Here is a 22,072-nt window from a genome sequence, read left to right as displayed (position 1 = left end):
ACTTTCCCTGATTCACAAAAAAATGTGTGATGGTCTAAGTGAATCACACAGCTTTTTCTTTGCTTCAGTATTTAGTTATTGGAAAGAATGTTCTATAGTTGGATGATTCACTTCCCTTTTTGTCAGTGCTGGCTTTTACTGCTAGTCGGCCCGTGAGCTGACCTTATGAAGTTTCCACAGAAGAGGTCTGTTAGATCATTTACCCTTTGTCATCCTGTTTTTATGCAATCATGCAAGGTTTGTTTAAGCTCTTCTACAGTGCCGACAAATTTCTGTTCAGATAAAAAGAGAGTTTTACAAATTAGTGTAACAAATCAAATTCTTGAATACCAGAGACATTTAATGCAGAAACTGCTACAAATTATGGATTAAAACAAGAATTACGTCAATTTTGTGAAGAGGTTTTGTTGAATTAAAAGCTGTAGGAGACACATTAGTCAGCATTAAACATTATTACATAGATGCCAGCTGTGTCCCAATTCAAAGGCTGAATACTTCAAAGGCTGCATTAGAAGACCGAATGCGTCCCAATGGCATATTTAGACAGGTTGTGAACCCTGATTTGTTTTCAGACTGTTGAATGTAACTTTTAAAAAGTCCATCATAAAAAAAGTCCAAAAAGAGCCCATTTAACAACGCAAGGCTCGGCGCAATGAGTATATTAGCGTACGTTAGCACTCACATTAGTGAAATTTCACTGACAAAAAGGTCCATTGTCTATTCTCAATAGTGTAGTTATGTATAGAGCACAGCACACAAAAAAGTCACTTTCAAAGCAAGCAGATTTTTACTGATAAATACTGCAAATTTGCGCAACCACCTCAAATCAGGACCAGAATCTGAGTGAGGGAATCATTTGACCTTCCAGATAGAATGTATTCCAACTGAAATTATTGACAAATTTGTCAAACAGTAAATGTGACCATGCTTTTACTGAGAGTAAACAAATCTGACACACTCCATTTTCTGACATTCTATGACATACTACATGCTTGCGGTATTTCTGACGACAAATGGTTCGTAATGTTTACTTTGACATGCCCAGTGCAGACACAACCTCTTTCATTTTGAAACATTCAGATTTGCATTGTGTGAACACCCTTGAAGTGTTCGTTCACTTTGCAAACCATCTCCTATTATCTTAGAGCATAATGTTCGGTAATTGAAGTCAAGCGGTTTTCAAAAAATGTGAACTTTAACACACTCCATCTGCTGCAGAACCAATCAAACATGTCCTGACTTCATGTACAAGAAGAGGTTATGGAAAAGTACTGAAGGATTTTTGGATGCAAGCCCGTCCAAATTTACAAGAGCAAATAATATGTCTCTCACATTTGAACTGTGTTGATTCAACACATATAGCATATGCCTTATTTACTCTGGCATATAACAAAGTCAAATTTAGCCCAAGCATACTTAGTTGTTGTGTTTATCTATGTCAGTTGACTTTTATAGACCACACATTAAAGTCAGAAGTATTCTTCTGGCCAAATGATTAATTTTGGCTAAGTGCCTTCAATGTAAGTTAGCAATTTCATAACTCATCAATTTTCAGATACATTCTGTACGAGGGAATCATGTTAATAGGAAAAAACAACAACAGAAGAACACTCAGTCCTGAGACAGTAATGTAAGCATTGGGAATAACCCACTGCATGGTAGCAAAGAAACTCAGCATCATCTACAGTTATTCTTATGGCCGTGGGAAATAGAACCCACTGACAAAACCAGGAGAGCTGGCAATGTGGTATGTAATTTGGTTTGAGCACTTGGAGAGAAACTTCATAATTGTAACACTGAGACGCTGTTCATTCACTCAGGTGCTTTATGGTTTGTTTGGGGGGGGGGGGTTCTGTATAAATTAAAGGAAAATCTAAATATTGTAAACTAGGGGGGGAAACAAAAGGAAAGGGGGATACATTTATAAAAGAAATTGTTTCTAGAAAGTCTTTTTTCCATTTATTCTGATATCCAATGATGTTCGGTTCAGTTTGTCTTGAACATCAAGTGTAATTCAGATCTGCACTCCAGATATCACACACAATTCATCATCATTCCAATTCTGAGGAAATTCAGAACAGATGTTCCTCAAGGTTCTGTCCATGAGAAATCAATTACACTGGCTCTCAGTAAAGTTTTTATTGCCTCACAAATCCATAGATGTCTAACCCGCTACACCGCTAACCTTTAACATTAGCCTCAATAATCAATAGTTTGTTTTAATCATAATAAAAGTTAAGCAATTTAAGTCCTAATGAGTCTCTAACTGCCTAAATTGACTGGCAACATGCATAATTGGCTGACAACTTCCTGTTCTGAAGTCCCTCCAGGTGATATTTAAAAGACCACCATCATAAACACACATAATTTTCCTGCAAAAAAAAAAACAACCTTTCAAGTAATTTTCAAAATATTTACAGCTAAACAGCAAGGACAACAACTGTCATATATTTTTGCTATAACACAATAACAGTTGTGTTTGTATCCCACCAGATCTGCTTTTGTTGATGGGTGTGTCACCACAAACCTGAAAGCTCTGGTCCGCTGCACTCATGGAACAAACACCCACCGGTCTGTCTGAAGCCCACGAGACAAAACCACCACTGATGGTTCTTATAAGAGAACTACAACAGACCATCCCTAACGCTAACGTGTCTGAGTGCTTTCTTCTCATAAAGGAATTCCTCTGAAGAGTAAATGTACTTTTAAAGTGTGGTCATTTAGCAACTGTATAGGAGTAGAAAGTGGGGTCAGTTGTTTTAAATTTACATCACAATTTTTAGAAAAGAAAAACAAACTGGTAAAGCAAAAAGAAGAGAAGAGGAAAATGGGATAATAAATAAAATCTTTTTTTAAAATGCATCTGCTAAATAAATTGTTGTAAATATAAATTACTGTACATTAATGATGGTGACACTTTTGGGCACTGAGTAGATAGATAGATAGATAGATTGCAAAATAACCCTTTATTTCCACTAGGATCATCTCAGTTCGCTGAATTAAACATGCAATTTGATGAGGTTATTTTATATTGTGACAATATGTAGCACAGTAGCGTTTTGTAGCATGTGGCATTTTATTAAAAGATTGAAAATGATCAAATTTGCTTAAAAAAAACAGCTCTAAATAGCAAGCTGAAGGTCTGCTAGCTGCTAACATAACATACCTACTCCAAATTGTCAAGAAAGAACAGTAAGTACACCTAACAGGTAAGTAAAAATGTGCAGACACAGCCGATTAAATGCTAACATTACAACTCTGGACTGACTGGACCTTTTCTGCTGTGTACACAAGTAACCTTGGCCTTTTCTGTATATGTGTGTGTTTTTGTGTGTGGGTGCATGTGTGTATTGCGAAAAGGGAATGGAAACTGGGAGAGAGGTGAATGTGTGGGGGTGAGGATTGGGAGAGGTGGGTCAGTCCTGCCTGGAGCTGCGCACAGAATGTTGTTTTAATGCCTGAATGTGGAATGCCTTATTCAAACACTGAAGTCAGAGCTGGCTCCTTAAAGGTTTAATATAAAATAGCTGGCTACCCTTCTTCAAACAGCATTCTGGGCGATGCATTTATTGTTGAGGGCCGAGTGAAAGGTACATCAAATAAACAACAAATAATAAGGTCTTTGAATTATAATTTTTTTAAGTGAGAGAGAACGAGAGAGAGAAGTGAACGCTCTCAAATCAGTTAAGAATGAAATGAAAGCATAAGAAGATCTTCAACCGCAGTAAGTTGAAACACACAACCCTTAATGAATGACATATGAAATGGCATGCAATTATAATTTTTCTCTTTAAACAAAGTAGATTAGTTTGATTGTAAAGGATTTTTGACAAGCTGTCTGTGAGGTGTTCATTTAAAACAATGCGCTGTTAAAACAACCTCTATTCTTATATAAGCAAAAGCAGGTGCTTTATCTGGTAAAATCCAAGATGGTCTGGATCATATTATGAATAAAACCAATACCATGGACTAACTCAGAGACTGAAAACTGACAACTGTCTGGAGCAGAGCTGGAATACGGTATAAGATTTCTTGAGTCTGTGGTCTGTAGCAACAGTGCCAGACCATGAAAGCAGATTTTTAATCAAATAATTAAATACACTGGGCATCCAATATCTAACTAAAATGTATGCATTTGCCAGACACATTTTTCCAAAGTGAACAGTATATGTTTTCCTGGGAATCAAACCAATCATTTTGGCATTGATAGTGCCAGGCTTGTGTAGCTGAGCTACAGTAACATCAAACAGCTTGTTAAGGCAATCAGCACTATTACTATTTTAATATGATTAATGACATATTGCAATAAAATTAACAATCTGTCATAGCCAGAGCTATAGTGCAGTGACTATTCAAGTGACATATGAGAGCTGTGGCCCATGGGAACCCTGGTTTGAGTCTATATTATTAATATTGTTCCCCTATACTTTGTACTCCACTATCCTATTCAATTAAACAAAAGTCAGTGGGGTTCAAAACAGAAGAAAGCAAGCCATACAACTTTGAAATGACATGAGAGTGAGTAAATTATGAGTTTTCATTTTTGATTCAGGCCCGGTTTATCGTTAACCAAAACTAAAACCATAAGAAAATTAAAAAAAACATTTTCATAAATTATTTCAGCTAGTTCAACATGTCTCATTTTCATTCCACATTAGATTCCACATTTCTCATTTGCATTTAAGTATATAGACATATAGACAAAAAACTATTAAAAATGGCAAAAATACACAACAAAACTTTAAATAAAATTTATATAAAAAAATAGAAATACAATCCAATTCAAAATATCAACAAAAACTATAATAGTCTATAAAGTGAAATTAAAATTACACTGTTTTGGGTGAACTATCTCTTTTTATACATAACTTTATAATGTCCATTTACACTGTGACTCTGGGTCACTACATGGTCAGGTTGTACGTCTGACAAAGAGTGATGGCACTCTGCTGTAATGTTTGCAAGGTCGAATGTGCACACTGTTGCAAGCACTCCAGGTACACAAACAGTGCGAGGAAAATTAATGGCTTGTCCTAAGGGTTTAATTTCACATGGAGAACAGATTACACTCTGCTCTTCCCGTTCTTTGCTTTTCCCGTACAGTCTGTTTGACAGAACTCTGAGCTATAGAGGGACTATCCTTGGAGAGATTACAGGTTTTACCTAGATTTTACGGGCTGTTGAGGTCACTGCAACTGGAAACAGGATGGGACAACAAATGCTTGAGATACCTTCAGATGATCTGTGGAAAACAGGCAGGAACAACAGTTGATTCGTTGTGAAAATATTAACACAAATCATTGCTAACAGGCTAAGCAACAGCATATGAAAACCAGAGCATGTATAACTTCAATTCATTTTATCATAAGTAAATATTTTGCTCTGGTACAGTGCATTTAAACTTAAACACTTTCTTTTACTTTTTATGGTGTGTTTGGGTAGATTTCAGTCATTATTTTTTTTTTTAATATACAGGTACTCATGCTACTCATGCTGTGTGTAATATGTGATGCAGTAGTGTGCCAAAAAAAATGCTCAGGCCATTTATTTTTATAAAGACAAACTAAATGGCTAGTTTTAATGCTGTTCTCAGCTTTTCAACATGTGCCAAGACACTGGGCTGGTTCATGGCTCATTTGCCAGAAGCTTTTGCTCTTTACTTGGTAGCAGAGCCAATCATATTATCAAGCCTTTTACTAGCAAGCGGTTCCATAAAAATAAAGCTTGCAATGTTGTGTATTAAATGCTCCTAACATTATTAAGAATGAAAATATGTATCCTTGTGGAAAGTAGAGGAGATTGCTAATCAAAGCAGTCTATTTGGATCTAGTCTGGGTCACTTTTATTGCTTGTTTAATGCTTCTGTCCTTAAATTTAAATTTGATGGCATATATTACCTTTCCCCTTCAAGTTTACAATAAAGACTTCACATTGGAGAACAAGAGCAGCTGTGTGTTAGACTGAAAGAGGACTATGAGTTCATGGGTGAGGTGTGAGCAAAACGCATTAGGCATTCTGTAGAGGCCTGTGTGCATAGACATTTGTATTGTTGGCATATATAGACTGAGCGCATATATCTTCCTTTCTGTGACATTAATATTGTACTTTATATGTTACTGAGCAGTTGGTGTGTTGAACTATACTGAGCTCAGTATGCAGTGTTATACACCAATGAATCATTTTAGTTATTAAAGCAATATATGGCAGAGTGCTTGATGGCCATGCATGCACGTCTATGTGATTCAGCTTTAAGTAGTAGTGGTGTTTTGTCCCTGAATGTTTCTGTGATTGATCAAATCGGTGGAATAAAAGATTCAATGATTCATTCAGACAAGTCAACTCAGTCAATTGTTTCGTTCCTGACAATTCTGTTGAACTGCTAAATGCTGCTAGACCAATCTGATTCAATGACCAGAAAAAATAATAGGCAAGGCAAGGCAAGGCAAGTTTATTTATATAGCACATTTCATACACAATGGTAATTCAAAGTGCTTTACATAGAAGGAAGTGAAATAGTCATTAAAAATAATAAGAAATTAAAAATAATAAAAATCACAACAATAAAAACAAAGTGATTTAAAAATTGATTTTAAAGAAATTTAAAATTTAATACAATAAAATCTTAATCTTAAAAATTAAGTTTAAAACATCTACAAACGGTAGTGGACACCACTCTTCATAGGGTTAATTTAATGGCTTTTGACCATTCTATTTTCAACTTAGCTGCATCTCTTTTATCAAACCTAATAACAGGGGACTGTGGGTTCTGGACACCATTACTGCAATTTCCAATTACAGTTCTGTAGAACTGAAGGAACATTGCCAGTGTCTCCTTGTATCAGGAGCTGGATGTTGGATGAATTTTAGCTTCCAATCCTCATGTCCTTCATTTTTGTTGTCTGCGTTTTAGTTATTTTGATTATGTTGTCGTAAAAGAAATATGATTCTCCGATGTCTGGTTTAACAGTTTTAATTTATGCCCCTGCTCAATCTGTCTGTAGAACTCCTCAAAATATTCCAAAATATTTGTATGGTCATCATTTACAAAGTTGTACACATCCTCCACTGTTCATTATTTAATATATTCAGTTTTAGATTTTGACAGCCATTTCTCACAGTTCCACAGATTTACCACATATCAGTGCAGAAAATGTGTGAAAAGTCTGCTGATTCTGTCTGAGCCTGGTATATGTCTAATACTGGCATAAAGATGTAAAGTGTTATGGTTTCTAAGTTTAATTACATGTTTCCGAGATTCTCATCATTTAAAGAGCTTTGTTTATATGATGTGATGATCTTTCGTAGCTGTTTACGCAAATGGATTTAATTACAGACTGATGCACTGTATTAAGATCCACATGTGTCAGGAAGCGAGCATGAAGGGGAATAGAGGATTGTGGGCTGGGAAAAAGCCTTAAGCATATGCTGCTCACATTGAAGCATCTGTTAATGAAGTAAAACACAAAAGTAATAGGTAAGAAAGACCAGCAAGCAGAAAATTGCAGTAAAAAGAGCCAGATGTGGATCGTTCCATACATTCTGATGTTATCGAATCAGTTGAGACTAGAAAGTAACTTTGCCTGTGGAATGGAATGTGTGCACTAGACCTACTTTTAAACTTTTGAACCTTTTTACAAGAGTTTTACATAACGATCAGAGACATAATGTAACTAGATAAACAACTGCTGAGAAGAATTTGGGGGTTTAATATTTTAACCTGTATCAGGTATGGTATATAATGGTAATGGTACAGTATGTTATCTTTCAGGGTGAGCTATTCCACAACCACATACCCCCTGGATTCTGCTCAGCAGCTGTTATCCAGTTACATCATCCGAGTTTGGGGCTGATTTAAGGGACAGAGCCAAACATGTGCTGAGTATACATGTCAGGGGCCTACGTGTGATTTTGATTTCACATCACACAGCTCCATTGTTAAAGTCCATCTCAATTGTTAAGACTGTTTAGTTCAAGTGTTTTACCTATTATCCTTAATGCTTGAGATTAAGCACTATGTTACAAATTAACTTATTATTAACTAATTAAGTTCTGTGACTTGTTAGTCAAAAATATGTGGTGTTTTATTCAAACGTTGTGATGACAAAAATGTCTTGTGAATAGGCTGAACAAAAAGTATGATAGTAAAATCTGTATGTTATAAAATATTCTGAAATATATAGATGATGAAGTGATCCTAATCCTTTTTAGATTTGCATTAAAGCTATTTTCTTTTCTTTTTTCTGAATGAAACATGACCCCTTCACAAAATACCAGAATTACTGCTTTTCATGATGTTTCTGTGGGTTGCCAGTCGTTGAATATCTGTGTAACGTATCAATCCATAAACACGAACTTGAAAATGAAAACTTCTGAAGTTCACCAATTTAAGTGAATGCCAAATGTATATATGCATCAAAGGATATTTTTGGAATGTTTGTTTTTTGTGCCATTCTATTTAGTTTCTTTTCGCCATTGTTGCCTTTAGTTTGCTTATCAGGCACTATTTTGTTTAATACTACTTAGAAAAAAATATTTACTGGAAATGTTTCTCTTCAGGTAGGGGAAAATAACACAGCCAACTTTTAATACAAACTATTTTCCAGATAATATTTAAAGAATTTTCTTTGGCTTTAGAACAGTAAAAAAAGAAAAGACCATTTTGATTTTAATCGTTTTAGAAACAACATGCCTTTGTAATATCACTTGCTATATTTATAATTAGTAAATATTGCTACCTTTATATTTATGAGACTGGTCTTCACTCTGATTGCAGGAGTAAATCTCTGCGCACTGGCACCCCTCAGCTGCATGGGTTGGTCCTGTGCGCTCGTCAGAGGATACAGAGGCTGCTGTGCTGTTACTTTCTGACATGTCTGGGAAAGCTTCCAGTGATAAGGAGCCGCACAGAGTATTTACCAAACTTTTGGAAGTATTTCTGACTTTTTCTCATTTTTCTCGACGTGCGTTGTGTTGAAGTGGCGCGTGTCAAACTTCTCGAGACTGACTGAGGACCGGAGCTTTACTTCTTGGCATGTATTTTCAGCTGATTAAGGGATTATATGCATTTTAATACAGGAATGATGAGATGAGAAAATCTGGCGCTGGGTAGCAGTAAATACCTATTTGCATTGATTCAGCCAGATCGCGCGCTGCATGTTCAAGATATGTTTCCTAAACGCACTTACAGGTAAAACCACGGGCGATCCAACTTGACCGATTTTGTCTTTTTGTTAAAGAAAATTATTTTCTTTCTTTGTTAAGTACTCAAAGATGGTTTTAAATAACTTCTGCCTTGTTTTGCACTGAGCAACAGAATTATAAACACTTCTAGACAATAAATTGGATCTTATGACGCTTTCCCGGATTGTATCTCTCTACTGACTTAAGTTTTGCTAAAGTTTTCAAACATGAGGGGAAGGTACACGCTTGGTCTCGGTGTTTTGTGTCTGTTGACATGGGCTGTTTACGTGTCAGAGAGCAGCCCGACCGATAAACAAGCCAAACACGGAATGATTTCCATAAGACGAGCAAGACAAAACAAATCACGACAAGATCAGATCATCAAAACACGTTCTCCTTCTTGGATCAGTGGTAGACGCCAGCAGATGCAGGGAGATGAAGGTATAAACGTTACCAGCAACGTCCAATCCAGAAGGGTCTTGGCACAAAGGAGACCAGCACAGGGTGAGTCTAGGAATCCAATCCAGCAAGATGATGGAACACCTGGAGCCAGGGCCAGAGTGTCCCGCATGCCAAGCAGTGCTGGTTCTCCAAACTTACTGGCGTCATTTGCAGGGAAAAACCGCCTGCTGGTTATTTCCGCACCTCACGACTCTGATGGTTACTACAGATTGATGATGAGTCTTCTCAAACCTGATGTTTACTGCGAATTGGCAGAGCGGCACGTGCATCAGATTGTCATTTTTCACCAGGAAGGGGAATTGGGTGGGAAAATCAGACGCATTACTAACGAAGGCAAGGTGATGGAAGAGCCGTTAGATACGACTATTATTCCCAGGCTCATGAACTTTCTTAAATTAGAAAAAGGAAAGTTTGGGATGGTCCTTCTTAAGAAGACGCTTCAGGTAGAAGAGCGCTACCCATACCCTGTCAGACTAGAAGCGATGTACGAAGTTATCGACCAGTCACCCATTCGCAAAATGGAGAAAGTCAGGCAGAAAGGCTTTGTCCTGAAGTGTAAAGGAGCTGGGGTGGAGGGGCAGGTGGTAGAGGGCGTCCCCAGCACTGATCCCCAAGTGGACCCACCAATGGAGAGGAGAAAAGAGATGCGGAAACCCATTCGAAGACCGGCTACAACAACTACTCCAACACCAACTAGACCAACGACCACTACCACCACTACCAAAGCAACTACCACCACCACCACACGTCCCCCAACTACAACTCGATCCACCACCACAACGACAACAACAACGCGGCCGACCACAACACGGACAACCACCACTCCAAGGACGACCAGAGCTCATACTACCCCACAATGGATCCCAGCCCACAAGACCACCGCTGAGCCTTACTATTACAACCGTAGAGACAGACACCAGACAACCTCACCCACGACACTTCCCGTCTACACCAAAGCTGACACAGCAAAATACAGGGACAACCACACAGATAAAAAAGAATATAACCACAAACAAACCAGCATTGTACCTACACAACACAAACAGCCTAAAGTTAAGCCTACAAAGAAAAAAAATGGCGATAAGGAAATTAGCAATCCATATGAAGAGAAATATGAAGTAGGTGAGCCCACTGATGTCTATCCTGAAGAGAGGGAGAAAGAAATTGTGCCTGCCAAGAAAGGCAAGGGCAGGTCGGATAAAAAGAAGAAAAAGGACAAGAAGGACAAGACAGAGAGGAGGGGGAAGGATGGAAAGGGTGGTAAGAAAAATGGAAAGAAAGAATCAAAGATCCATGAGAAAGAAGAGTATCAGAAACCAACAAAAAGACCTCCACCACCACCCCCTCCGCCACCTAAAGGAACTCTGGCAACCTTTTTGGACTATTTTGAAAGCAAAAGGAGACTAATTGTGAGTAGCTTTGTAAGTAGTCTGATTAAGAAATGTGGATTTCTGTATTGTATTATTATTTACAGTTCTTCTGTTTCAAACTCTTTACTTCAGTTGATCACCTCTCCAACAGAGGAGAACACGATGTATGTTCAGCAAAGGGATGAATACTTGGAACATGTGTGTGAGACGGCCATCAGGAAGGTCTCTATCATCACCATCTTCGGCACGCTTACAAACAGCACCATGAAAATAGATCATTACCAACTTGGTAAGCCACATTTGTCTTGTTGGAAACAATATACAGGTGCTGGTCATATAATTAGAATATCATCAAAAAGTTGATTTATTTCACTAATTCCATTCAAAAAGTGAAACTTGTATATTATATTCATTCATTACACACAGACTGATATATTTCAAATGTTTATTTCTTTTAATTTTGATGATTAGAGCTTACAGCTCATGAAAGTCAAAAATCAGTATCTCAAAATATTAGAATATTACTTAAGACCAATACAAAGAAAGGATTTTTAGAAATCTTGGCCAACTGAAAAGTATGAAAATGAAAAGTATGAGCATGTACAGCACTCAATACTTAGTTGGGGCTCCTTTGCCTGAATTACTGCAGCAATGCGGCGTGGCATGGAGTCGATCAGTCTGTGGCACTGCTCAGGTGTTATGAGAGCCCAGGTTGCTCTGATAGTGGCCTTCAGCTCATCTGCATTGTTGGGTCTGGTGTCTCTCATCTTCCTCTTGACAATACCCCATAGATTCTCTATGGGGTTCAGGTCAAGCGAGTTTGCTGGCCAATCAAGCACAGTAACACTATGGTCATTGAACCAGCTTTTGGTACCTTTGGCAGTGTGGGCAGGTGCCAAGTCCTGCTGGAAAATGAAATCAGCATCTCCATAAAGCTTGTCAGCAGAAGGAAGCATGAAGTGCTCTAAAATTTCCTGGTAGATGGCTGCGTTGACTGTGGACATCAGAAAACACAGTGGACCAACACCAGCAGATGACATGGCAGCCCAAATCATCACTGACTGTGGAAACTTCACACTGGACTTCAAGCAACATGGATTCTGTGCCTCCACTCTTCCTCCAGACTCTGGGACCTTGATTTCCAAATGAAATGTAAAATTTACTTTCATCTGAAAGAGGACTTTGGACCACTGAGCAACAGTCCAGTTCTTTTTCTCCGCAGCCCAGTTAAGATGCTTCTGACGTTGTCTCTGGTTCAGAAGTGGCTTGGTAGCCCTTTTCCTGAAGGCGTCTGGCGTGGTGACTCTTGATGCACTGACTCCAGCTTCAGTTCTCTCCTTGTGAAGCTCTCACAAGTGTTTGAATCGGCTTTGCTTGACTGTATTCTCAAGCTTGCGGTCATCCCTGTTGTTTGTGCACCTTTTCCTACCCAAATTCTTCCTTCCAGTCAACTTTGCATTTAATATGCTTTGATACAGCACTCTGTAAACAGCCACACCTTTCAGTAATGACCTTCTGTGACTTACCCTCTTTGAGGAGGGTGTCAATGTTCGTCTTCTGGATCATTGCCAAGTCAGCAGTCTTCCCCATTATTGTGGTTTCAAAGAACAAGAGATACCCAGAATTTATACTGTAGGGATGGTCATTTATTCAAACTCAAATATAAATATTCTAATATTTTGAGATACTGATTTTTGACTTTCATGAGCTGTAAGCTCTAATCATCGAAATTAAAAGAAATAAACATTTGAAATATATCAGTCTGTGTGTAATGAATGAATATAATATACAAGTTTCACTTTTTGAATGGAATTAGTGAAATAAATCAACTTTTTGATTATATTCTAATTATATGACCAGCACCTGTATATGTCCAGTAAATCAAATATATACTATATAATAACCACAAAAAAGCATTTAAAGAACTTTAAAAATGATAGAAGAATGTTTTCATCGCCGCCTGCTTTTTTCCTGTTTTCTTTCCCTATTGTTTTGCTTTCCTCATTCTTAAACAACCACTGCTGAGAATCCATGTCATGTTTTGACATATGGATATTTAAACCCACGTTATGGAAGTTCCGGTCAAAGCATTCCATCCATTCCCACTGAGCCAAATTGAACTCAGGCCACCCATCATAAAAGCCTGCAACGTTCATGAAAAAGAACAACTGTTTCCTGTTCTTTGAGAGCTTTACTAGTTGTGACATGGAACTATGAATGATTAGGCTGAAGATGGATTTGATAAACACAAGCCATTTTCCTATGCTGGAGATTAAGGGCTTTTAATGTGCCAAACAAAAAGTGCCTTTCATCCAACAGTTGGCACTCACTTGTAAGTTAGGGACCAGATTATGACCTCATATGACACAGAACCTCACAGCAAAGGCGCTTGAAGTTTGGTCTGGGAGTGGAGTGAATGGTACTTGTTCAAGTGTCACGGAATGCTGCTAGATGAATCAAATGGAAGAGTGCAGAGAGTCTGCCCTGGCACGTTATTCTCTCTAGTTCATTATCTGAGACATGGGAAAAAGTCTGTTTCCTTTGTAGCTAATATTCTGACTGGAGAGTTTTTGCTCAGAAACAGCAGTCAGTTCTTGACAGATGAGACAGTTTTGCAGGGTGGGTAGATTGGTAAAGCATACAATAATCTACATTCTTACAATTTCTTCATTGTCAGTGTTGTTGTGGAATTGCTCCAAAAGCAGGGAAGCCTATGGCTTGAATTCAAAAACATTGAGTATTGTTGGATTCATTCAAATAGCTCACTCCCTCAGACATGCTAAGATAATTAAGACCAGATTTTTACATGAAATTTAGCTTTGAATGCTTCCTACCTATCAGTTTTTACCAGGGTTATGTGCCATTTAGAATTAAGAATGCCATTTAAAGAGGTTTAAAGGCCTTACAGATACATTATATGGACAAAAGTATTGGGACACCGCCTTCTAAAGACTACTTTAGTAATTTCCATGAGTATAAATGTTAAAGCATATAATGATATTCTAGGGAATTGTGTGCTTCTAATTTTATAGCAACAGTTTGGACAGGACCCTTCTCTATTCTGACATGACAATGCCTCTGTGTATAGGGCAAGGTTCAAAAAGAAATGATTGATTCAGTCAGTGTGGAAGAACTTGACTGGTCTGCAGAAAGCCAAGTCCTAATCCCAGTTGAGCACCTCTGGTGAGACTTTAAATGCAGACCTTGAGCCAAAAAGTCATCACCAAACGCCAATGACTTGTACATATGGTTAGTCATTTTAGACACTTCCAAAACTGATGGAACAGAGATAGAAATAAAAGAAGGGGGTGTCCCAATACTTTTGTCCAGATAGTTTATGTAAAAGTCATTGATGTTTGGTGATGAGTTTTTGGCTCAAGGTCTGCATTTACATACACATACAGTCAGAGATGGAAACTCGAGTCTGGGACTTGGACTCGAGTCGCACTTAAGTCACATAAAATTTGCCATAAATAAAGACTTGGGACTTGACTTGGACTCGTGAACAGCTGACTCGAGTTGCTGTTCAAGCGCCACCTGCTGGCAGAGAGTGAATTTACTTTCTAATTCAGCCTGTCTGCTGTTTTGTTCCGTGTAGATATTTTATGTAGAATAGTTTCACAAAACTAAAGTCAGACCATTTTGTTTTTGCTTCAAATTTCGAAATTATGCGATCCAATTTAGATTAAAAACTAAGCCTTAGTTTGTTTATATCAGATCTCTTTTATTTGTGTTATTTATTTGATTGATTGGGGTTTGTTTTAATATTTCAATTTAGTTTTGTTGTTTGACGCAATTCAATTTTACAAAGAAATGTGCAGCGTTTTGTCTGACAATAAATTGACACCTTTTCATTTCTAATTTGTCTTAAATTTTGTTAAAGTTTTTTTCTGAGAAAATCATATTGTTATTTCAAAACGGATTTAGCCTCAATTACTAGCTGAAAGAACTGTTGCAAATAAATAGAACAAAGACTTGAAACATGACTTGGACTCCAACTCAAAGACTTAAGACTTGACTTGGACTCCACATTAAAGACTTGAGACTTGACTTGGACCTCAGAGACTTGTGAACATGTCTGCATACAGTACACTGACTGAATCAGTCATTTCTTTTTGAACCTTGCCTTATACACAGAGGCACTGTCATGTCAGAATAGAGAAGGGTCCTGTCCAAACTGTTGCTATAAAATTAGAAGCACACAATTCCCTAGAATATCATTATATGCTTAAACATTAAGATTTGTACTCATGGAAATCAAAGTAGTCAAACCTGTTCATTAGAAGGGGGTGTCCCAATACTTTTGTCCATATAGTGTAGCCAGATAGAAAGATAGTTCCAGCTCAACTCATCAGTTGAAAGCAAGCTAATTCTTTCATTCAAAATTTTGCACAACCCTGGTTGTCACTGTTGTTAATTTACCAGACGTCACACAGTTATATTCTAGAAGCGTTAAGACAAAATGCTGTGAAAGGGTTTAACAAAGACATCATCATCATCATCATCATCATCCAGACTACCTCTGAATGAGTCAGTGCTTTGACTTTTATTCCATATACTCATCGGTCTGGTCTGCGTCACATAGCTCTCTGTGAGGGGTCCCTTTCACTGCCGCAGGATGGAAAAATGGAAGCAAAACAGGTGCTCATAAACATCTCTCTCTTAAAGGCAGCTGAGTGAACACGTAAGGCTCTCTATGAAGGCATATATCAGCCTGGCACGTTCTGAGCATTTATAGCCTGCCAGCTCACTGTGACTGGTTCTAGTGCAGCATCAGAGGTACTAGAAAAGGAAACATGACTGACTGTATGATCAGCGGTTCCTAAACCACAATTAAAGGTCCTGTGCTGTGGCTATGGTAGGCATATATAATTAGGAGCGTTGCTGTGGCTAAACCTAATCTCTCATTTTCCGTTTGTAATGCTTATGATGTAACTCTGCAGAGAGGGGATTTCATTTTATCATTATTATTTAGAAATTGTATTTATTTGTTTTACAGGATATTCAGATTCCTAATTGTTGTTTATATAGTACTAGTCAAGTAGTACATGTGCCTAAAGCCTCCTTATTATACATTCTGGCCTTGTGAGATAAATAAAGATCTTATTTAAAGAAAACCACATGTTTAGAGGGAGAAAAAGCATTTTGCCTCCGCTTTGATTGGTTTTTAATTGTAGTTCACCTCCCGTGCTGAAAGTGGAATGCCTTAAACGGTCTGTTTTGTTGTCCACTGGAAATCAGAGTGAGAAATTCTTTGGATTTTGCGGTAAGGAAAACAAATACTTTGGGTTGGCCGCATCTTCCCCTGCTGTCTCACGCACCCACAGAATTTCCACAGAGCAAAGAGGGTCTTTCACATGAGTTGCTCTGTTTTTATCTGTCTCTTGTATAGCAAAAGGAAGCCATGTTCCCAGAATAAACACACAGAGCTGCCATCCCTAAGGCCCTGCAGCACTTCATTAAAAGACTGCATGTCTGGTGATTTTCCATTTAGACGAACAGCAGAACAGCATTGAGCTCCTCATATAGCCGAGGGCCTCAGTGTCCCGAGTTCTACCAGCGTTGACCCCACCGGAGGGGTCGCCCCGTGTACTGCATGTTATGAAAGACATGCATGTCTCTTTGAACTACAGTCAAAACAAAACTAGCAGACTGTGGAGCCATCTGTAATCTTCTGTATTTATCTCTCTGGTTGGTTGATCAGTCTATGGGATTTTATGTGGCGTCTTTGCAGAGAATGACAAGCCCATGAAAGGTCTGAAACAGGAGGATTTGGAGAACCAGGATCTCATCACAGAGCTGAGGAAAGAGTACGGAATGACCTACAGTGATTTCTATATGGTCCTCACAGATCTGGACATGAAAGCCAAGGTAAAAGACACGTAACTTGGCACACATTACATTTTCACCGCTTTAAAGCTCTGTTCTTCCACAGTACTTTTCAGGGGTATGTGAGGTGTGCCAGTGCAAAGCCGAGTCCTGTTTGCAGACAGCTGGAATAAACAAAGAAGCCACTGTGCAGTCAGCCGGCGGATAGACAGTAAAATCTATTGAAAATCCTCAGAACCGTAGCCAGTCAGACACCCACAAATACTGAGTTAATTCTGGGCATGTAGTGTTTGAACTGAATTGTGAGAGCTGAATGTTGACGTAACTGACTATGCTAATAAATAAACTGCCCACAAATAAACACGAATCATCACCGTCCCTGTGAATGAGTCTTAGTCTTTGTTTTAAGAACATGTTTTAACATCCATATTAATTTAATTATGTACGCCTTCATTAACTGGGTTTAAAGTAATGGTCACTATAAAATAAATAAAATTCATAGCAAATGTAGCATTTACTCTTAATTAAAGTGTTGAATTTACGTAAAGAAATAAGATGATACAAATTTAATTCAAAAGAATAATAATAAAAACTACAATGCCCAAAGTCAAAAGAAATGCAATACTGGACATTGCGTTTTGGATTGCATTCTTGCTTGCACAGCATATTTGTTGTGGTTTGCAGAAAAATGTCAAGAATTCTTCACAGCTCTGTTGATTTGACACATAATTTTGGGTTTGGCATTCTTGGCTGCTCAAAACCTATTGAGAAAATTCCCTTAGTAGTGAAGATACTTGGTTTCTAACCCTCTATGAAGCTTGTTTCATGTAGCTTTTTATTTCCAGCAATATTATGAGGTGCCAATTGCGATGAAGGCTGTGTTTGATTATATCGACACGTTTTCATCACGCATCAGAGAGATGGAACAACAGAAACGTGATGGGGTGACGTGTAAAAAAGAAGACAAGCCAAGATCATTGGAGAACTTCCTTTCCAGGTAGTTCATAAGCATTTTCTATTGAAAAGATTCATCTTACAAGTATTGTACTGTTCTAATGATTTTGGGCTACTGGATTTTAGGTTCCGCTGGAGACGGAGGTTGTTTGTCATATCTGCACCAAATGATGAGGAATGGTCCTATCAGCAACAGCTCTATGCACTAAACAGCCAGGCGTGCAACCTGGGTAAGAATAACAATAACTAATCCTTAGGATCTCACTGAAGGAGAATTTCGATAAAAATGCCAGATTATTGCACATAAATACACATTGCATTATTGGGGAGGATTTTGACTACAGATGGATCGTATATTCTAGAGGGTTTTGCATATGTTTCTTTCTCATGTCTCAAGTTTGCCAAGATAATATCTCACATTGATTTTCTCTTGTCACTCTGTGAAGATTGAAACCAGATCATTGTTACTGTAGTTCAGACTAAGCCAGCTCTCATAAACTCCACTGAGTTATGGATTTTGAATTTTTCTTGGTATTATTCCCAAGAACAATGTGTATTTGTGATGATACGTACATTCAGAAATGTTTCCCAGAAAATAAGCTTGACAGCAGTGACTGTTTGCCATTTTGTCTCTTTCCCAGAAATCCTGACAAACACATAACTTATGTAATTAACTAACTATTCAGCATTGCAGCAAGCTCTTTAATGGCCCCTTTATTTTTATATTATATAGCTTTGCATAGAGTAGGTGAACTTTATTGACATTCAAATAGAATATTTTTTTTAGTGGTGGTTTGCTAGCCTGTTGGTCTAAGTGTTGACCCCATCCAGTGACCACACCTGGAACAGCTAATAGTGAAGTGTAGCCTCATGGTCTTAGTCAAATTCCACATCAAATGCCTGTGGAAATCATAAAGAGACATTCCTAGTTGTGAATTGGCAATTAACAACTTGGGTTTAAAAAACTGAGGCCACAGGATTCACATTTGTTGTATGACTGTGAGTCGTTTATGTTGTGGAACAAAATGTGAAAGTCTCCTGAAATAATGTTAACCACGTGAGCTCTTAGAAAATTAGCTTACGAACTGACGTCACATCTTTACTCAGCTCTATAAAAATAATAATTATGTGGCAGAATGTGACCAGGAAAAGATCTTAGAACAATTACAGTGTTTGACAGGCATGAACCAAAAAAAATGGCTTTGTCCTACATTGGATTTGAATATGGCTGTCAAGTCAGGCTGAAATGTCTTGAGAAACAGCTTTGTTTATCAATACATCCCACACATATTCCATTACCAACAATCTGTAAGCTACAGACATGCCCTTAAATGGTCTAAATTTCAGCAGGGGATCATTTAAAAACTCAGGGTGGTGTTCAGATTTTAGAAAAATTCTTTCTGTCTTGGTCGATTTGCAGGTCTTCGCCATGTATCAGTACTGAAGCTGGTGGGGACAGAGCTGATAGACATGGGAGGAGTGTTGGAGCTTTACCCCATCAACGGTAAGACCACTGATGTTGAATCACTAGCAAAAAAAAAAAAAAAAGCAATTCTGGGAAGTGAGACTTACCAGTAAACTCCTAAAATGTGGTCTAGAGGTGCGAGAGGACCTTTTAACAGGTATGTAAACACTTGTAGCAAATGGTTTAAATAGGAGCTGAAAAATCAGATTCTTACTTATTGTGATCTTAGTAAACATATAAAGTATACTGTTTTGCACTTGTAGTAAACAAATTCTTAAAGTCTCGATGAAAATGTACCTCAAAGCAGCAAGGTGTTTAGTTAATGCGTTAAGGGTTAATCAGCACGTTATGTTAGATGCAGTGGTGTTGTGTTGACACTGGCTGCTTTTTTAGGTGTCAGTCAAAGCAGCAAGTAGCCTCTGGTTCCAGGCCCCTCCCTGCATGAGTCAGCCTCTCCAGCTCCGGCTGGGCTCAGAAATGACCAAACAGTTCTCACAGGAATAATATTTTGCAGGACAGAAATGAAGAAGGGCTCAGGTGTTTACATATTTTCCATCATTGTTGAAACTTCAGACAGCGTTGCGCTCACTGGCACCGAGGCTCCTGTGTGTTTTGAAAGGCTGCATCAGCAGTCTGTCTGATGCATTAAGATCAAAAAGTGATTCTGTAAGCTGTATTTAGAGTGCTGACATTGAAGTCTTCTAGGCAGGACCCATATGTAAGATGAAAGCAAAGTCAATATCTGACAAAAAGAAATCCGGTTTCTATGCAAATGTTCTGTCTGAGAGTTTTGTAATATTATTTATGTTAAAAAGCCCTTTATTTAAAGTCAGATGTGTGTGTATGAGTTTTGCTAAAGAATGGAAAGATGGTGGACAGATAGAACGATACATTTTTATTTAATTATGTATTGATTTATTTATTTTGACAGTTCAGAAGTTTTTCCATGGTACCACTGCAGTAACCACCACTGCTTTTTGAGGACTCCATTACTTAGTAAATATTTAAATGCTTTGTGACATTTAAGAATATTTAAAAAAAAAAAAAAAAAAAAAGACACTGTTGTACAGTTTTGTAAGACAATGGTATTTTGCATTTAATTGATCAAAAGTAAAGTTATTTTTCATACCTGCTGTTCTTGGGAACCTTCTATTAATCAAACAATTCTGAAAAAATGTATCACGGTTTCCACAAAAATATTATACACTGCAACTATTTTCAACATTGATAATAATAAGAAATTGTTCTTGAGCACCAAATCAGCATATTAGAATGGATTCTGAATAAATTATATTTGGTAAAAAACAGTGTTTTAATTACAATAATATTTTACAATATTACTGTTTATTACTGTATTATAAAAAACTACTTTTGAACAGTAACTATTTAACTATATGCTAACTTTATCAAGCTTGACAAGGTCAGTGTGAATGGAAACAAAATGAAATACTTAAAAAAAAAAAAATAAATAAATAAAAAACACTCCCTTAAAGATGGCAGAGGATTCAACAGGGTTGAAAAGAGGACAGAAGCTAATTCAGTATTCTCTTAGAAAGTGCATAAAGCAAAATTGAGGTATAATTATGTTTTATATAACCCATCAAATTGCAGTGATGATGAATGGTGACATGCACATCGGCTCGGCTAAAACAAATTGTTTTGCATTACGCACTGAACTCAAATCTTTCTAATAATGTGAAGTTCAGTATCCTATTAATCACTGCCAAGTCATTTGCGGTGAACAAATGGCACAATTTCCTGTATATCCACCATATGTTGCTTATGTGCAGCTGCACACCTGATTTCTGACACCCACGTTTATTTGTTTCAGGAAGTGCAACAGTGGAGCGCGAGGGCATATCTGCCTCTCTAGTGAGGGACATTAGAAACTATTTCCAGATCAGCCCCGAGTACTTCTCCATGCTGCTGGTGGGAAAAGACGGAAATGTCAAGTCCTGGTACCCGTCCCCCATGTGGTCCATGGCCATCATCTACGACTTGATCGACTCCATGCAGCTCCGCAGACAGGAAATGGCTATCCAGCAGTCTCTGGGCATGCGCTGCCCAGAGGATGAGTACGGTGGCTATGGCTACCACCATGGCTATCATGAGGGGTACCAGGATGGTTATCATCAGGGTTATGGCTATTAAGGTTTACACTTCCACATAAGACAGTGTCAGGGTAAGAGTAATAACTGAAAACTTCCCTTTTAACTGGTTTTACATTTATCGTATAGAGCTGTTCATTTTTAAAGATGCATCTCCTCTGCTATACATCTGTCTCTTAATGTTGGTGTATATCGTTTCACATCTATGGACATAATCTTTTGTAGATAAAGACGTTAACAAAACATTTGTATTTATTGGATGTCTTCTCTATAAGTGATCGTTTTTAAAGGTCACAACCTGCTTTTTCTTGTTAAACTATGTTTTGATATTGTTACTCTATTTTTAAAGAGCACTGTCGCTGTATGTTTTATTTATAAACGTATAAATTGTACTTTAATTTCAATAAAAATATTATATTGCTATCATGCCTTTAGATATGTTCAAAACATCGCAAGTCAGCTCTTTTTTTAGCAGAACTTTTGTAGAATATAGCTGAGATTTAATTTTAAGTGCTTACTATGTGCTCTGAGTTTTTTCCTTCCTTATTTTATAAAGGCACTCAGATATAGGCATATCATATCTCCTTAAGCACCACCTCAGATGATGTAGTTATTTTTTTCTGTGCATTACTCCCTCTGCTGGTCAGTAATATATTAGCAGTTGCCACAAAATAGCAGTATTATTAAGAATTTAAATAAAAACT

The 22,072-nt window shown here is 37.7% G+C and overlaps 1 protein-coding gene across 1 annotated transcript; it reads left to right on the top strand.

The window, feature by feature from the left end:
* The first annotated feature begins 3,625 nt into the window (after positions 1-3,625).
* ccdc80 (coiled-coil domain containing 80) lies at positions 3,626-21,958 on the top strand. Its single transcript, XM_058787168.1, has 8 exons — positions 3,626-3,724; positions 8,774-11,051; positions 11,145-11,301; positions 16,747-16,883; positions 17,687-17,838; positions 17,922-18,025; positions 19,216-19,299; positions 21,092-21,958. Exons 2-8 carry the CDS (start codon positions 9,408-9,410, stop codon positions 21,409-21,411), a joined length of 2,598 nt encoding a protein of 865 aa, XP_058643151.1. The 5' UTR covers positions 3,626-3,724; positions 8,774-9,407; the 3' UTR covers positions 21,412-21,958.
* Positions 21,959-22,072: the final 114 nt, after the last annotated feature.

Source organism: Onychostoma macrolepis, chromosome 09, assembly GCF_012432095.1.
Source record: "Onychostoma macrolepis isolate SWU-2019 chromosome 09, ASM1243209v1, whole genome shotgun sequence".
Taxonomy (NCBI): domain Eukaryota; kingdom Metazoa; phylum Chordata; class Actinopteri; order Cypriniformes; family Cyprinidae; genus Onychostoma; species Onychostoma macrolepis.
Note: the sequence above shows the minus strand (reverse complement) of the source record. Positions and strands in the feature narration are given on the sequence as shown.